Source organism: Polypterus senegalus, chromosome 17, assembly GCF_016835505.1.
Source record: "Polypterus senegalus isolate Bchr_013 chromosome 17, ASM1683550v1, whole genome shotgun sequence".
Lineage (NCBI taxonomy): Eukaryota > Metazoa > Chordata > Cladistia > Polypteriformes > Polypteridae > Polypterus > Polypterus senegalus.
In genome coordinates, this window is record NC_053170.1 from 77,371,981 (window position 1) to 77,388,118 (window position 16,138).

At 34.4% G+C, this 16,138-nt stretch overlaps 1 protein-coding gene across 4 annotated transcripts in view; it reads left to right on the plus strand.

Moving 5' to 3' along the window:
* Positions 1-16,138, plus strand: part of macf1a (microtubule actin crosslinking factor 1a) — an 826,555-nt gene that overhangs the window by 740,293 nt on the left and 70,124 nt on the right. For all 4 annotated transcript variants that reach the window (XM_039739817.1, XM_039739818.1, XM_039739819.1 and 1 more), the window contains 3 exons: positions 11,172-11,291; positions 11,428-11,597; positions 15,529-15,688. In XM_039739817.1, coding sequence (XP_039595751.1) covers positions 11,172-11,291; positions 11,428-11,597; positions 15,529-15,688 — 450 coding nt within the window. The remainder of the gene's footprint in view (positions 1-11,171; positions 11,292-11,427; positions 11,598-15,528; positions 15,689-16,138) is intronic.

The window sequence follows — 16,138 nt, forward strand, 5'->3', positions numbered from 1 at the left end:
CTCTTTAACCTAACACTATTGGTAATGTCACCGATGAGTTGGACAATGTGGCACAACAAAGCAAGGAGATGGTGCAAAAGTGCTTTTATTTAAAATCAACAAACAAAACTAAACAGTATCCAAAGTGCAGTGCTTCGAAAATGTTTCAGTAAGTAAATAAATAATCCAATAAAAATGAGTGAACTAGAGGAGGTTAAAATCCAATAGAAAAAAATCCTTTAAAAAACAACAAAGTTAAAACAATGGCTGGAAGCAGTCTTTTAAAACCAAGCCTTCACTGCAGCGACCCAACCTTCTCCTGGTCACTCCTGTTCCAAACAAGAGCTCAGCCGGAGCGACCACTGCCGTTGGCCCTCGGGTGCCGGCCAAACACCCCACTCGGGCTCGCCTCTCCCAGCAATCAGTGCGAGCTTGTGCTCGCTCACTCTCACTCTCCTTATTTATTGCACCAAATAAATGTGACGACCTATCCTTGCTTATAGTTACAGAGAAAGAGGTTTTCCATGTACATTCATCTAATAGGAACAATCCCTCAACCTGTACCAGAATGTCTTCATGCAAAGGGCTCATTGTAGACACTGTATTGGATAGAGAGAGAGAGAGACTCATCATGAACTAAAACATGTAAAGACAACTGTTTGTTTTGAATTCCTTAGAGTGCCCTACCATATGTGTAACTATGGCAGATGGCTTAAAAAATAGGAGTGTAATTACTCCTAAATCTATCTTCTTAACAGGGTGATGACTGGCTGCTTTTGGGTTCACTGGTTAAATGAGCTGAGGCAGTTAAGGTGTAACTTTTACACATAGAATTGTACTCCAGTCTTGGACTTTAAAATAACCTCAAGTCAATGCAGAAATGGAAGTTATATTTTTTTTAGTTATGGTAGTAGGTAATTTGTTTGTCATGGGATGACCTGCACATTATAATTATGGAAAAATGAAGGAAACATATTGTTAAGTATTGTAAGTTAAAGCAAGGCTAAGCCTTCTACAATATTATATTTCAGTAAGAGGATCTTAAAATTATCTGTAAAAGTACCAGAAGGTGAGCTACCACCACCAGAAGCCATCACTTTAGGTAGAAAATGAGCCAGAAGTCTAAAAGAACTTTATTTCTGCCTACTTTTATGAGGTGTACTGCCATATGCTCACCTTGTGATTTAACAAATACTGTATCCCTTAAAAAGAGTTTTTAAAACTTTTTTAATTTTGCAACTAGTTAATCTTAGAAACACATTTGAAACTAGCCTTATAACATTCAGCTTGGAACATGCCTTGTAGTATGCATCTTGCATTAGTATTTAACACTCCTCTTTCCTCAAGAATGATTGATGTTTTGTTTTGCTTGTATGCTCCTAAACAGACAGAGGTCCTAGTCGGTAATTGCTGTTTTTGATGTAGTCTACTTTACACAGCAACACTTCACCTGTTAGCCACTAAATGCATACATCAGAGTGCTTAGATGACACTCTAGTTAGACATTTTAGATATTATTTTTATACTATACTGATATTTCCATATTTATAAAATATATTTCTGTAGCTAGACATTCTGCGTTTGAGTCTAAAAATAATATAATTGCTAGCTTTGAAATCTGCCACTTGATCGTCCACGTTGATATAACAATGCTTTCTTTTTTTGCATGGTCTCCGTGGTTATGCACATTACAAACTTTGTTTAATCATGGAGCATTAATAATCCTACCCACCTTTCTGAGAAACTTGAATGTGTATCACATGGTGCCTCTGTTGGTTAATACGGAAGAAAAGATAATTAACAAGGAAATAACAGCACTACCTAAATAAAAACAAAAACCCTGTCTTTCTAGAATTGATTTTGACTGTTATTTGCCCATGTTCTTAAAATAAATAGATTAGTTGTGAATGTGTTTAAGTACAAAGTAAGCTCTCTTCTTGAAGAACACCACTGTAATTTTGTGGAGACAAAGTCACACAAGTCTGTGTTATTCACAATAACATCAGCTTCTAATTATTCATATTTAAGCTCCACACAGACTGTGTTTATGCTTTGATCATCTTGTACAAGATGTGAAGTGAACCACAAAACAAACAAATTAGTGAATTCAGCCTAAAAGTAGGACAGAGATAAATTTGCAAAAATAAATTTTGAACAGAACTTAAAAGTTTTATTAAATGCTTGATCAAATAAATAGTCCTTTACTTTTAATTTAAAGTAAGTGTAGTGATTTATGTTGTGTAATTTTGAACAGGAGCAAGCTTTAGTATTTTAGAAGATGGTTGTTGCATGTGTTTGCTGCACACACATTGCATTTGTAAGCTTTAACATGTGACTGCCTTTAATTAGATTAGTTTAAATAAACTTTATAAATCCCAAGAGGAAAATCACTTTGCAGGGACATGAGTAGTTACTAAATTCAACATACATACAAAGGAATGTTATTCATGTATGGCTTTAATACTTAATATTTTTTATTTTTTTGGAAGAAAAAATCTAAATAATATCAAGCTTGTGAAAAATACCCATTAGATCAAATTCTTGAACACTACTCCAGTATTACTTCCATCTGTTATTACTACCTTGCCAGTACTTACCTGGCCAACACAAGGCACAAGGCAAGAAACAAATCCCAGGCAGGGCACCAGCCCACCGCAGGGCACACACACACGCACACACCAGGGACAATTTTGAATTGCCAATACACCTAACCCGCATGTCTTTGGGCTGTGGGAGGAAACCCACACATACACGGGGAGAACATGCAATCTCCACGCAGGGAGGACCTGGGAAGCGAACTCGGGTCTCCTAACTGCAAGGCAACAGCGCTACCACTGCGCCACCGTGCCACCACATTGCATGACAGTTGCAGTCAAAATATAGAACCTTTTTATTGAACAAATTTTGCAAACTACTTAAACTATAATTTTGACAACATATTTTCAACCATCCAAAGAGGCATTTAGCCTTAGTAAAATATCCAGAGGTGCTTGTCAAAAGTTGTATGGCACTGAACATGTCTTAGAAAAGGAATAAATAGTAGATATGTTTTGTAAACCAACTACACTTTCTGTTAATGTTAACAGTCTCTGTCCGCTGACACGTTTGCTATCTGGATTTGAATGGAACCACTTGCTCTTTTTGTCGTAGGCAGTACCTCTAGCAAACGTGTCCACAAGTGACATCTGACTCGAGTGTCCTGTAGCTTTTTCAGATTTACCTGAGGACGTGGAGGGTGCCAATCTTAGTTCCATAAATTCATGGTACTCCAAAGCATGTTTGCGGCTAAGGTGGTGCAGCAAATTGCTCATGTTGACAACTTTAGCTCAACAGCATTTACAGTAAATAGTTGTTTGGTTCACATTCGACCTTTTAAAATCAAAGTATCTCCAGACAACAGACACAGTTCCTTTTTTCAGCAAAAGTTCTTCTGTATCATCATGTTCAACTGTATCGTCTGCTACAGCTTCAGTTTCTGAATGTTCTCTGTCCATTTTCACCGCTCAGTACCTCCACTAACATACAGTATGTACTCCGTTGCATGCGTGTTTAGCGGTGTAGCAGTGAAAAAGGTCCCCCTAAATAGTTTCCCACTGCACCACGTTCTGAAAGTTGTTTAGGCTATTTAAACCGGTATTGCGGTATAAGAAAAATCCATATCATCATAAAAATAAAAAACAGTTTTCGGTATGAACCGGTATACCTCCCAGCACTACTCTGTAGCTAGTGAGAGTCTTTGTGACAATTTCACAAGTAAACACTTATGAAAAATATGATTTAAGAGCATTTTTTTTCTTTTCTGCCTTTCCCCCCATATTGTTCTAAATATCATTTCCTTGTTTCAGTATTTTATATTTTAGCAGTAATAGAAGATTAAAGACAGCATTGTTAGTGTAAGCTAAACTTGCATAAATCAGTTTTGACATTATTTTGGTTACCTTTTGCTCGTCATCATAATTTCAGGGTAATGTGTAATTTAAATTATGTTCATTATGGTTCAATGCAAACTATATTACTTTCAGTCCTTGCAGATTAGTAAACTTGCAGTTTTATTGACCTCTTTTTACAGTGTAATTAATGACTTCTTGATTTTAGAGAGCTTGTATTTTTATTAAGCCATGTTGATTCCTTTACACATTCATGGTTTTCAGCTATTGGGCAGCTGATGTATATGATTATTCATTTTTAAGCTCAGATTTGAGGTTGTTATAATGTAAATGAATCTTTGAAATAGTCATATTATTTGATTTTGTCCTAGCTATAGTTCTAAATAACACATTTATTGGCAAAAGAGCAAGAAAAAGAAATTTAAATTTAATCAAATTGTAATCTTGCTGGTTTTATTAATAGGAGAGAGACTTTAATTCTGATGAAGAACATCATTGGTGATAATCCACTCTAAAGTGTGATACTGAATGTTGTGATCACTGAGGGACTCTCAAACTGCCAGAAAAGGAATTGTTTTAATGATTCCATTATGACCTAGTGGAATCAGTTTTTACAAAGGTGTTTTTTCCATAAAAGCACAGCAATATAAAAATGTACCGCAAAAGATAAAATTGTACTCTTAGAATTACAGAATTATCAGAGATGGACTCTATAGTATATTCTCCTCAGCTTTTAATTTTTTGCCAAGCTCAACAACTGTCTATACCTAGGTTATCAGGAATGAGGCCATCTCTTAGACCTAGTACTTTGCATAAATCTAGGCAGAGTACCTTCTGCTTTGCTGGCTGAAGGTGAACTGATCTCCTGGGATTCTTTCCCTCTTTTATAGTAGTTCATGGAACTATCAGAGCACTCTCTATCAGTCACCTCACTGGGATGTGTAGTTCTCTATGGAGATCCAGTTCCCTGCTGGTCCATGTTCTCTGTAAATTTTTCAAGTCCTAGTGTGAAAGGAAGTAAAAACATGTTTACACTGTGACAGTGTATAGGACCTTCCACAATTTTGAGATGTTCCAAAGAATCAATCAGAGAGAGAGAGAACTTTTGCTGAGACTGCATTTCTATGTCTACAATATATGAGTGCTTTAGTCATCCAGTAAAATAACTTAATAATGATTATCGTTTATTCAGACTTGGAATGTAGACTAAACCAGAATTTCAGTAGTACAGATAGGTTTGATGTATTTTTAATATTTCATATTAGAACTTCAAAAGATGCAGTACCATCTAAAGTTTTATTCAAAGATCATAATTAAGAATCACTTTAAGTCTAACTCTTTGCCAACCAATTTGGGATTTATAAAAATAGGTAAAACCATCAGGAGACTCTTCAACTTAAGGAATAGTTAAACATATGTCTAAGCTATTTTTATTTTGGAAAAAGATGCCATATTTTGTGGATAAAGTAATTTCATTAACTAGAGAGATGTTATTTTCTAATGAACCAATGCTTGACAGGCAAAATTCCAGAATTATTTAATATGGAAGATGTGTTTTTTTTTGTTTTTTTTTTCTTTTTCCATTTTTTGTTCTTGATCTTTATGTAACAAATTATTTAAGGAGATGCTTTTAGATGCCTTCTATCTGCATAAGAAAGGTCAGTAGAGAAATAATATATACTTAACAATGTATAATTAGTTAAAGAAGATAAACAAGTTGAGATTGTCTGCACTGGAAATAGACAAACTAAAGCCACAGATTTTTAATCTTTGAAGTCAGGCAGTAAGATTATATATTACGATTTTCAGACCTGTTCCCTGTTGAAAGTATGGTCATTTTGTTTTTATTTGACTCTGTGCCACTCAGGTTCTCCATATTTGTAGTTGTCTAGTTAACTATGTAATTTTATTATTTGGTTTTGCTTTAAGATCCCTATGATCATCCAAAACGTGGAGAATTATAAAATTGCAGTAAAAAATAATTGCAGAGTTTAACATATTACAAATTTTAACTATTAGTAGAACCCAATTGTTTTTTTACTGACACCATCTTCCTTCTTTACTGACATAATTTTATTCCTTGAACACCCTCTTTTTACATTGTAATGTGAAAATGAAGCATTAATGAATGTTGTGTAACCAGTACAAATTATGTACAGTTTAATGTTAATTATATCTTTTGTATGACAAGAATTTGTATATGTGGCCCTAATGTTTGCTAGTTTAATGTGTTGTAAAGACAATGTTGCAGAAAAGAATAGTGTGGTTACACTAAAACATCTGCACTGTAAAACCTAATAAGTTGGCTTTACTTCAAAAAAAAAAAAAAGTAGGCAAACTCGTTGTCTCAAAAATATTAGGTTTTTAAAACTTGAGAAAATAAGTACAATTAACTTGTAATATTTAAGTTAACAGAACTTAAAATAACTTAAAGCTATCCAGTATATTTAAATTAAAGAAAATGCTTTGTGTAAACTTATTTTCATTCTCAGTGTACAGGATAAAACTTAGTTGACCTAACTTAAGCAAATAATGTAATTCAAATTGTGCATAGCCCTAGTCATTAATTTTGTCACAATTCTACTGTACCAGCTATATTACTACTTCATTTACCAATATTCGCACTAAATGACCATTGAAAACAATGTCTTAATAACACACATTGAGTTATTTCAGCTGACATTTATTTTAGAAATGCAAAATCTAGTTCCAAAGCGTTTAAATAACTAGCTGCACAGGTTTTCCCATTCTGGCATCAAATATGAACATGAGGCACCTCCAGACATTTATTTAAAACCAGTGCTGAAGTGCTTAAAACATGTATTGCAGACTTAAGGTATGAGTGACTTAAAGTAATCAGGTACTGCAAGTAACTGCAAGTACTGCAAGTAAAATACACAAAATTCTAAGGAAATCATAATACCACAATGTGGACCTCAAATGCTTTAACGAGATGTGTCCTTATTATGGTTAAGTTTCATGCCATCTTCTCAAAACAATCAACATTTCAGAAAAAAAAAAAAAACTATTTACTTATACTAGTACATTTTTTCACAAAAATAAATTTTTTGAATGGTATATAGAAACAGGCACTCGGCCTGCTCTGTTTTCTCACAGAACAATTATTAGAGAAAAGTGCAACTTGTAGAACAAAGGATTCTTCGGCTAGTTTACCAAAAGAGTGTTAACAGTTTTGGTGGGAGGCTTTTGCCTTGCAGACCAAGCATGACCATTGGGATGAATTTCAAGAGTGTTTGCCATGCATTTTGGATAGTCGAAGTGTAACGCATACATCAGCCCAAACAACAGGCAAACTGCCTGAGGAAAGTTGTTGATATTATCCATGGCACTACCTCCCTCAAGAACAATGGCTGTGGATATGGGCAGAGAACTTGGGCCATCTTCACTCAGAACAGTCAAGACACCAACTGTCAGAGAGGCCAAGGCTTCTTCTTTTGTGGTGTCCTATGGAGAAGCATTTTGAAACATTTTAGAACATTAGAATAGCGTGTTGTGTTTACTATTAGACCTTCAAACATTGATCAGTTAATAATTCTATTAGTTCCAAGATACTCAAATGCAAAGTTTAGTAGACAAACAACTTTTGTATTCCAGAACTTACGAAGCATGACACATAGAAGTCACTGGAGTCATTGCCTAGTACAATGGGAAGGCCTTTGAGGACAACTGTACGCCGTGCAGTCACATCTGGTATCTGTTGATACAGAAAAATTCCTCTAAGAAACAATTTCTGAGAAATAAGCAGACTGAGATAGAAAATTATATTATCTGTGTTTCAACTAAAAGTGAGGCAAATTTGAAATATTAAAACAAGAAAATGTGAATCTGGACTGATTATATTGATGCAAATAAAGAGAAGACATGTAGTGTACTCAGCAGGTGGTGTTGTAGCCTACGTGACACCTAATTCTTCCAAAAAAAAAAAAATTGTTGTTTGCAGCACACAATGACTATATTGTTTGATCTAAAAACCTTTAACAAAGTTTTTATACACTCGTCACCCCATGCTAGTGTATAAACATTTTTGGGAATTAAGGGAGTTTTTTGAGAATCTGGTCATTTTTTTTTCCATCCTTTTCTGATGCAATGCCTCACAATATGGTTTAAAAAAGATTGATGACATGATCTTAATCAGACAGGGGTGTAACTTTTCATCGTACACCTTTGAAGTAACAACATAGGAACAACAATGATGAAAAAGAGTTATAAGTCACTCACCATCAAGTCAATTTGCTGCTTCAGTTCTGTCAGTTTCTTTCCAACAGTTCCTTTTTTGCTACTGAACAGTTGGATGAAGCTTGGTGTGTATTGGTCCAGAGCCTCGAAGAAATCTCCTTAAAGATTCTTACTGGCAATTCTGTTAAACTCAGCAAATACCTGAAAAAGAGAAAGGGGAAGAAGGAGAAGAAGACAACCTTAAGTAGTCAATTACATTCATAACAATTGTACTCACAATACATTAAAAGCTTACAAGACAAAAAAAGAAAGATTTCTTTCATATTCAAATACTACTTCAAAAAGGCTGATGCATTGACTTCATACAAACTGGAATTAGATACTGATTTAAAACATATTCAGGGTAATAAAATATTAACAATTTGATAAGCTTCTGAGATTATTTTTTTGCTTCAAAGAGCTGTAAAATCTATCCTTAGTTTAACTTTTCAGGATCTTTTCAGTTTAATAGTAGCTTAGCTGTCTCTCCATGAAAGGTACTGGCCAACATTCAGCCATGTCCTGGACAACAGCCTTGTTTCCCACTATCTCTTGTCGGCGCAATGGGAATGTTAGATCCATTAATTTTCAGATGAGAGACCCATTTGGTTGTTTTTTCTTCATCTCCTCTATGAGCATATTTCTGTCATCTTCAAGGCTTTTTTCATCATGGCCTTCATGCAAATTAGGCAGATAATTAGCTTCACCTCTTCTTGGCTGTTTGATATTCTTTCTAGATGTGCAATACTTACAGGTCGACTGCATTGTAAGGTTTTTGATCTGTGTAGTGAACCTGTCATCAAAGAGAGATAATTTTAGTCTAATTTACAATGGAACAAACTAAGACAAACATTATGCAAGTTATTCTTACTAAAATACAGTTTAATTACACCATAATGTCCTTCAAACATCTCTACATTTGTACCCAATCATTTCCATGAATTCAAACATTAACTGTTAACTGTTGCACTATATATCCACTCCAGCTAGTTAGCTTTTAAACAACCACTTAAAATAAAATTAATTACATTTCATAAATTTCCTTTCCATATAATAGTTCTGGTAATTCCAACGTTTATAATAAACTATCAGTCTAATTTGACACTTTAATAAATGTAACTATTATTTTGCCTGTTATTTATACAAACTGTCCTAAAAATAATTACACAAAGGAGTATGATTAGATTAGATAACAAAGCGGTTGGCCACAGTGTTTGAGAATCATGTCCCATGTTACTAAAGCAGGTCATGTTCAACATGCGCTACTTAGCATGACGTCGATAGTGGACGCTGAATGTGTGTGACTTTCAAATGCAGGTTATCAGGGATCCAGCGCAGCTAACATTAAAGATTGAAAATTTTTTCCCCTCCCTGACTAGACAACTGAGAAAATTATTGCAAGCCAGCTATTAAATTACTTAATGTTCTGCATGTTAGATTCGCTCCACGCAACTCTACAAACATATACATTAAGACAAATATATAAATGCACTGTTTCATTCACAACGCAATTGTGGGTGAGTTTAACACTTTCCTGTTCTGATCCCAAATTAAGGAATGATGTCAATGGACAAGAAGCAAAGCAAAAAAGGAAAAGCAACCGACTTTCTGCGATAATGGACAAAGGCTGTGGCAGAGTTTAGCACAAGTTCTCTCCCGTGCAAGCACAACAGACTGGCGCTCATTAACAAAAGTAAAACAGTGTGAAAAAAGATGAAAAGAAAGGTACTCGCCAAATTAGTGTGCCAGGTACCACAGTCACCGGTATTCCTTCAACAACGAGCACAACTGCTTAGACGAATTCTGGCTGCACCTAAACTTGTTATGGCATGTCCACAAAATGACTGCCGTAAAACGCGCCAAGTATAATTGAGCAGTTCTCTGCACATGCCCGAGCTTTTTAAATAAATTCTGATGATGTACTTCACTGTAATTTACTACTTTATTGTTCTTTTATTTATTTTTTTATTCATTGAGACAATATTATTATTATTTAATTTTTTTTTGTTTATTTTTCTAAAATGGGTTACATTTCAATTTATTACAATAACTCATACTGTACATCAACCAATAAACACAAACAACTTGATAATTTCTATTATACGATTATTATAACTCAATCAGCTACCAAACTAATAGTAAGAGTACAGTGAATGAAAAAAAAAACTCCAATCTGTTGTCTTGTGTAAAGTGGACTGAAATTCCGCCCCCCACTGCCACAGTGTTTACATACTATTATTAAGTTAATTCGGCCAAAGTACATTAATTTATTTAAGCTTTTACACCTAAAAGTACACATGACTTATTTAAGATGAGTGTTATTAACAAGTTTATAAAAATTAAGTTGTATCAACTCAATATCGTCTATTAAATTCAATATTACGTCTTACAGTGTGTAAATAAATCTCAGTGTACATATATTACTGCCAAAAAAGTAAGGTCATTTACTCTGCAGATGTCAAAAAATTGGTAGGATATATTTTGTTTTAGCATTAAGAGGATGTTTCCAAACCTTATCTTTTATGTAAAAAAAAAAAAACAAAAAACTGGCAACTCCTTATCTAGAGTCAAGTGGTAAAGATATCCATGAGGTTTACAGTTTGAGAGCAACCTGATATGTTTCAGCACAGTTGTTAAGACGAATGAACAACTCTCTAGCTTTAGTAACGCATTCTAGCAATGTCAGCTGATGGTAAGACGTAGCAATGGATTAGAGCTGCCTTTTTTATTCACAATATTTTACCAGTAGACAGTCAGCTTCCAACGCTTTTCCATGTGTTCATACGCATATATGGTAGTAGTGGTTGTATTTTTGATTTCAAATTAAATCATGAATAAAAATGTGCTCTAATTTATAATACGTATCTAGATAATTATCCATTGTTAAAAAACTGCTTGTTGTACTTGGTTAATATGGTTTTCTCCCTAGTGACTTAAGTTTGTAATGTGGTGAACAAATTCTATACTCCTTCACATGGATCACATTGATTTATACTTTATGTAATTAGTACAGTACTAAAAACTTGCTCATATTCCTTAGGATAACAGTCTTACTGTCTCTATCTCTAGTTTAGTGAAACCTGGCGGAAGCTTGTTGACTGGCTGGAAGAAGCAGAGAGACAATTGGATTCAGAGCTTGAGATCTCTAATGACCCAGACAAAATCAAGCTACAGCTGACTAAGCATAAGGTATTATAATTCAGTAACAATTGGAGTGCTTATTTTTGCTTTGATATTTAAAAGATTAGACTCAGTAACACAATTCCTAATATTTAACAAAATTGTTTCTCTAGTGTCTCTGTGGTTTTCTTCTCTGTTCCTGTAGGAGTTTCAAAAAATATTGGGAGCAAAGCAACCAGTATATGACACAACAGTTCGAAGTTGTCGCTCAATGAAGGAAAAGGCTCCCCTTTCTGATGATCTGCCGAAATTGGACAATTTACTTGGAGAAGTCCGAGACAAGTGGGATACTGTATGTGGAAAATCAGTTGAGAGGTAAGATAAATAGAATTACTTCAATTAAATGGACAAGCACCTTTTTGCTTCATAAGATTTTGCTCCTGACATATTTTTCCCACAAAGCTTGAAGAATGCTAGTGCATTCACAATTTTTTATCTATCTTAGAACAATAGAACATTACTAACATGAGCTGATCATTTAGCCCAACAAAATTTGTCAATCCTATATCTCCAAAAAATGACCTCAATTTGAATTTGAAGTTCCCATGATTACAACTCTCTACCACCAGGGATTCTCAATCATTGTCCTGGAGGGCCACAGTGGCTGCAGGTTTTTGCTCTACCCAAGTTGCTTAATTAGAAAGCAATTCTTGCCAATAATCTAATTTCATGGCTTGTTAGTGCTTTAACTCTGCTATGTCAGGTCATTCTCATATCCTCAATTTTCTTCCCCTTTCTAAGGATATCATCCAAATGATTTGAAGGCTAAAATGGAGGAGTAATTCTCTCAGTCCTTCACTTTTTTCTTCACTTTCCTTCCAAGTAGTTAATTAAACCCAATAGTGCATGATTAAATAATTATTAAATCAAACAACAACCCTCAAACACACATGAAAATGTCAGATTTAGATACTGAAGAGCTGCTGCTGTCAATAACAGTTTTGTCTGGATGTACATTTAAAGGCATTAACATTTGAATACAGCAGGTCCAGCTTGTGTCCACAAAAGGGACATGCTGTTAGAAATGTGTTCCATTCAAATATGCTTAGGTGAAGTCACCAGTATTCAGAATGACTCATCTTTACAGTATTGATAACAGAGTTGAATCATTTCTGTTGTTGAGTTTATAAAACAAAGTTAGCAATATGATACCACCTCCTCCTCGGCAGTAATCTGGACAAATTCAGCCAGCATTTCAAAGTCTGGATCACACACATTACTTTAATTGTAATGTGCTCACTTCTTATAATTCCTCCTGTTTTTTTTCCACTACGCCTAATCGATCAGCTGTAACCCACCTACGACTAAATGGCATCTGAAATAAGAGATTTAATCCGATTCACTGCAATTACAAAAATGGTGCATTACCTGAATGTTTCTTGATATATTTGGTCCAGATAATCCAGAATATTGTTTCTACAATTTATAAATTCAAAAATGTTCAAGAAATGAAATAGAATAAAAAATGAAGGATTTAATGAGCGCCATATTTAGTGTTAATCGTTTCTCAACAGCTTTATTGGTAAACTTACATATTTAATATTAAAGCAGAATTAAACTCATTGAAATTTATCTGCAACAACAATAATTTATTTCTTGTATAGCCCAAAATCAGATAAGGAATGCCTCCCTGAGCTTTAACAGGAACTTTTCATTTTGACAGCCCACCCAGCCTTGACTCTCTAAAAAGACAAAAAAAAAACCTCTCAAAAAACACAACCTTGTAGAAAAAAAAATTGAAGAAATCTTGGGATGGGCAATTCTGATAGATACCCGCTTCCAGGAAGGTTGGGCTTGCAATAGGTGTCAAAAAACACAAGTAATCCTCTTCACACAGCTAGATGGCCAATAATTGCCACCTCAGAAAGACAATGCTAGTACAAGTACAAAGTACTGTTTCTTGCACAGCCCTCCTTACCAGCTAACAACTCTCAAGGCAAAATGCACGAATTGATTATACCACTCTTTAAATTCAGAACTATCACATATAAGGATACATATTTATTCAAATACATCAAAACAATGTAGAAACTAATTAACATAAATGAAAAACAACAATATCTGTCCATGACTTAATTGTAGCACCACAGTCAGATTGTACAAAAGAAGTCAGAGATAACCCAGACAAAGTCAGAGTCCTGGAGACCCTGCCCAACTAGCTGCAGCCCCCTACTGGCTATTCTACAGCTCAGTCAGTGCTAGGCTGGCCAGTCCAAAGAGAGGACCCTTCTACCACATGATTCCAGTGCTCCTTTATCTGAAATGACGTTTCCCATTGGCAGGCAAACAACCTGGCAGTAGAACTTGATAGTTCAGAGAAGAAAAACGGAATAGGGGAGGGTTAGTAACCATTTATAATTAACATATTACTTATGTTTTAGTACTAATGACTAACAACCGAGATCCAATCAGCAGGTCTAGTCAGGGTATTCTAAAATAAAGTAGTTAGTCTTCGACCTGAATTTAAAAGCTGAGACTGAAAGGGCAGGATTTCTTAAAGTAGTAGGCAGACCATTCCACAGCTTTGGGAACAACTAAATAAATGCTGAACCTCCCATTGTTGTTTTGTTAATCCTTGGAATCGTAAGCAGCTGACATCATGAAATCTTAATATGCACACAGCTTTGTAAGTGATAAGTTCAGATAAGTAAGCAGGTCCTTGGCTATTTAAGGCTTTATATGTTAAAAGGAGGATTTTAAAATCTGCACTAAACCTAACTGGGAGCCACTGTAAGTACTTGAGAACTGGAGTTATGTGTTCATACTTTCTGGTTCTTGTAATAATTCTTATGGCAGCATTTTGAACAAAAAGGCTGTGCTAAGAAAAAAATCAGGCAGTTGGATGTGAGATTTATGTTCCCTATAAAAAATGTGTGCAAAAAAGATATAACAATTTAATTTGTGAGGTTGTAGCATTTTTGTGTCATTTGTAAAAATGTCATTTTATAGGGGTTCGTCACTTCAGATTCTATAAAAAAAAAAAAAAAAAATTTTGGAGGAAAAAAAATCAATATTGTCATCAAATATAGGTCCTTATGTAAAGTGAGGCTTGGTTTACAGTTTTGTAAGTGTTCTTCCCATTCTAAAAAGAATGTGTGGCATTTAAGGGCTTAGTGTTTAGGGGTGTATAATTGAATGTCAATGTCAATTTATTTATATAGCACATTTAAAACAAGTAATGCTGCGGCCAAAGTGCTTTACAATAATAGAATAAAAGACAAAAACAATAAACAATAAAACATAAATAGTAATAAAATATATGAACATAAAATAAGATAGATAATAAATAGAAATAATGTTATATGATCACAAAGAGGAAAACCCCAGTATTACTGAAGGTCACTGAATGCAAGTGAAAAGAAGTGAGTTTTTTAATCTTGTTTTGAACAGTTCAATTGTAGATGACTCATTTATATGATGAGGTAACGAGTTCCACAGGCGAGGGGCAGCAGCTGCAAAGGCCCTGTCCCCCTTCGTTTTACACTTGGTATGAGGGACAACAAGAGACAACTGACCAGAAGATTTAAGCATTATGGATGGCTGGTGTAAAACACACAGTTCAGATAAATAGGCAGGAGCAAGCCCATGTAAAGATTTAAAAATTAGTAGCAAGATTTTAAAATCAATTCGAAAACTAACAGGCAGCCAGTGTAAAGAAGCTAAAATAGGAGAAACAGAGTCATACTTCCTTGCCCCAACCAGAAAGCGAGTGGCAGCATTTTGGACCAGCTCTAACCTATGTATCAGAGATTTGTTAATCCCAGAATACAGTGAATTGCAATAATCGAGGCGAGAAAAAATAAAAGCACAAAAAATTGTACCACACATTGAAGAATATTGAAACATTGCCATTGAAATCAGTCACAAATGAGAAATTAGTTTATTGCAATAGGAAAAATGAACACCACACCTATCAATGTAGTAGGTAAACATGAGGTGCAACTTAATGGGTCCATGTTCATTATTAGGCTGGTAATCATCATCATGCACAGGGTATTGTTCTTTTTTATGAAAATCTTAAATAATTCTTTTGTTTCTTGGATTTCAGTTCAATTTACAATTAAAGTTATTATATGATCATAGAAATAATATTAAAATTAGCTTGCAGTTGTGCTTAAATAGTTAGTTTTTACACCACTATTTTTGTTAGTTTTATTTGCAGTCTGCTGAATAATAATCTTCAGGTAAACTTTTTTAACTCTGAGTTCAGTCACCCAAGGTAATTTTAACGTTTTGTTGTTATCAGGCAGCACAAGCTAGAAGAGGCTCTCCTTTTCTCAGGCCAGTTTGCAGATGCTCTCCAAGCCCTCATTGACTGGCTGTGTCGTGTTGAACCACAACTAAGTGAGGATCAACAGGTTCATGGAGATTTGGACTTGGTTATCAACCTAATGGATGCTCATAAGGTTAGACTGGAAAGGGTCAGGGTTGAGTGACCAGTGATCCACTTATACATCTACATATAATATTTTGTAAAATATCTTTAATTTTGTTCACATTAACAAAATAGATGTAAAGATTTAAATGCAATATTAGTTATGAGATGTAAAAAGTAACTTAGATTGTTATTTGTTATTATATAAACATTCTGCTACTTACAGTATTTCCAATGTACATCAAACATAAACAACAAAGAAATCTCTAATGTGGGTACACACTGCTTAAATACTTTTTCTTCCCTTTTGACAGATGTTAAAAATATTCACTAAAGAAAGCTCCGGCACAGTATTTTTCTTAATGTGTATTAAACCTCAATTATGGAATTGTATGTTTTATTTTTATTTCTGTATTTAAAAAATGTGTTATTTGCTGACTTTGTATTATACAGATTAGGTCCGTTTATTTCCTTCTGACAC